Source organism: Trichinella spiralis, assembly GCF_000181795.1.
Source record: "Trichinella spiralis strain ISS 195 chromosome Unknown Scfld140, whole genome shotgun sequence".
NCBI lineage: Eukaryota > Metazoa > Nematoda > Enoplea > Trichinellida > Trichinellidae > Trichinella > Trichinella spiralis.
This window is the reverse complement of record NW_003527079.1, coordinates 1-1,034: the sequence shown is the minus strand read 5'-3', so window position 1 is coordinate 1,034 and position 1,034 is coordinate 1. Positions and strand designations below refer to the sequence as shown.

Sequence of the window (1,034 nt, the reverse complement as noted above, 5' to 3'; positions counted from 1 at the left end):
TTCCGATTCACGGCCATGAGAGCTGTACTGCGACCAAGCAGCAGCTATTGGCAAAGAGCCGGACCAAGTTTGACTGAAAGGAAACGACGTGCACGGACCATGAATAGTAGTGGTGGTATTGGTGGCGGCCAGCTGGGGCACAGGCAAGCAGCTTCCGTCAGGCAAAACGTTGGTCATCTGAGCAGGAACTGGATTGCCAACTGCACGATACTGCGGTTGCAAGTGGGCAAAGGAGGCAGATTCAGTGGATTGCTGCCAGCGAGAGAAGAGCCAGGCGTTGTTAGAGATGGTGGTTTTTCTCCAGCGTTGGCCACCGCCGTTCAGGGTAGAACCATGGCTTCAAGACACCACCGCTGCTGGCGCTCGAGCCGCTCTGCTCCGTCGTCACGTTCGACTATAACAGAACAACATTATTATAGTAGAAAATGAAAAAAAACAAAGTTGTAAACAAGTTTGTTGTAAATGCAATATATATATATATATATATATATATATATATATATTGTCATACCGATGCTAACGGATTTGCACTGGGAACGGTCGTAGTAGATTCTGCGCAAGCGGAAGTTGTGGTCGGCTGTTGCTGCGGCTGTTTTGGTTTCCCATTGGATTGAGCTTTGGATTCCACCATTTTCAATATACCTGACGTTTCCGGCTTATCCTTGTTTTCAAACATGGCAAGCCTGGAAGCCTGCGGTGGCTCGGGAAGCTCAAATTTCACTAGAAGGCGAAACGTTAGTTATCCGAAAATAATAAATGGAAGAAAGAATGCCAAAGGCGTAGTGTAAAACCTTTGTCTGCGGTCGACTCAACAGGAGGATGTCGCTCTGATGACGCGCCAACAGCGGCAGCATCTTGACATGCTTCTTCATCCAATTCGTCCATTTCTTCGCATTGTTCCATGTTGATCTTGTGGCAGACTTCAAACGCTTGCCCGATTGTTCGCACGATGCGCATCGCTTGACTCTACAACAACAGCAACAACAACTTAAAATATAAAGCAATACAAAATTACCATGTACCTTCTATAATTA

At 46.5% G+C, this 1,034-nt stretch overlaps 2 protein-coding genes across 2 annotated transcripts; one reads left to right on the top strand and one right to left on the bottom strand.

Annotated features, from left to right (window-relative positions):
- Positions 1 to 15: 15 nt before the first annotated feature.
- On the top strand, positions 16 to 400 carry Tsp_16045 (conserved hypothetical protein). Its single transcript, XM_003371030.1, has 2 exons — positions 16 to 279; positions 305 to 400. Exons 1-2 carry the CDS (start codon positions 16 to 18, stop codon positions 398 to 400), a joined length of 360 nt encoding a protein of 119 aa, XP_003371078.1.
- Positions 401 to 505: 105 nt separating this feature from the next.
- Tsp_16044 (conserved hypothetical protein) lies at positions 506 to 966 on the bottom strand (the record flags this gene model as incomplete). The annotated part of the gene is made up of 2 exons (XM_003371029.1): positions 506 to 720; positions 792 to 966. Coding segments are annotated over 2 exons (390 nt in total), but the record flags the coding sequence as incomplete, so codon positions are not given.
- Positions 967 to 1,034: the final 68 nt, after the last annotated feature.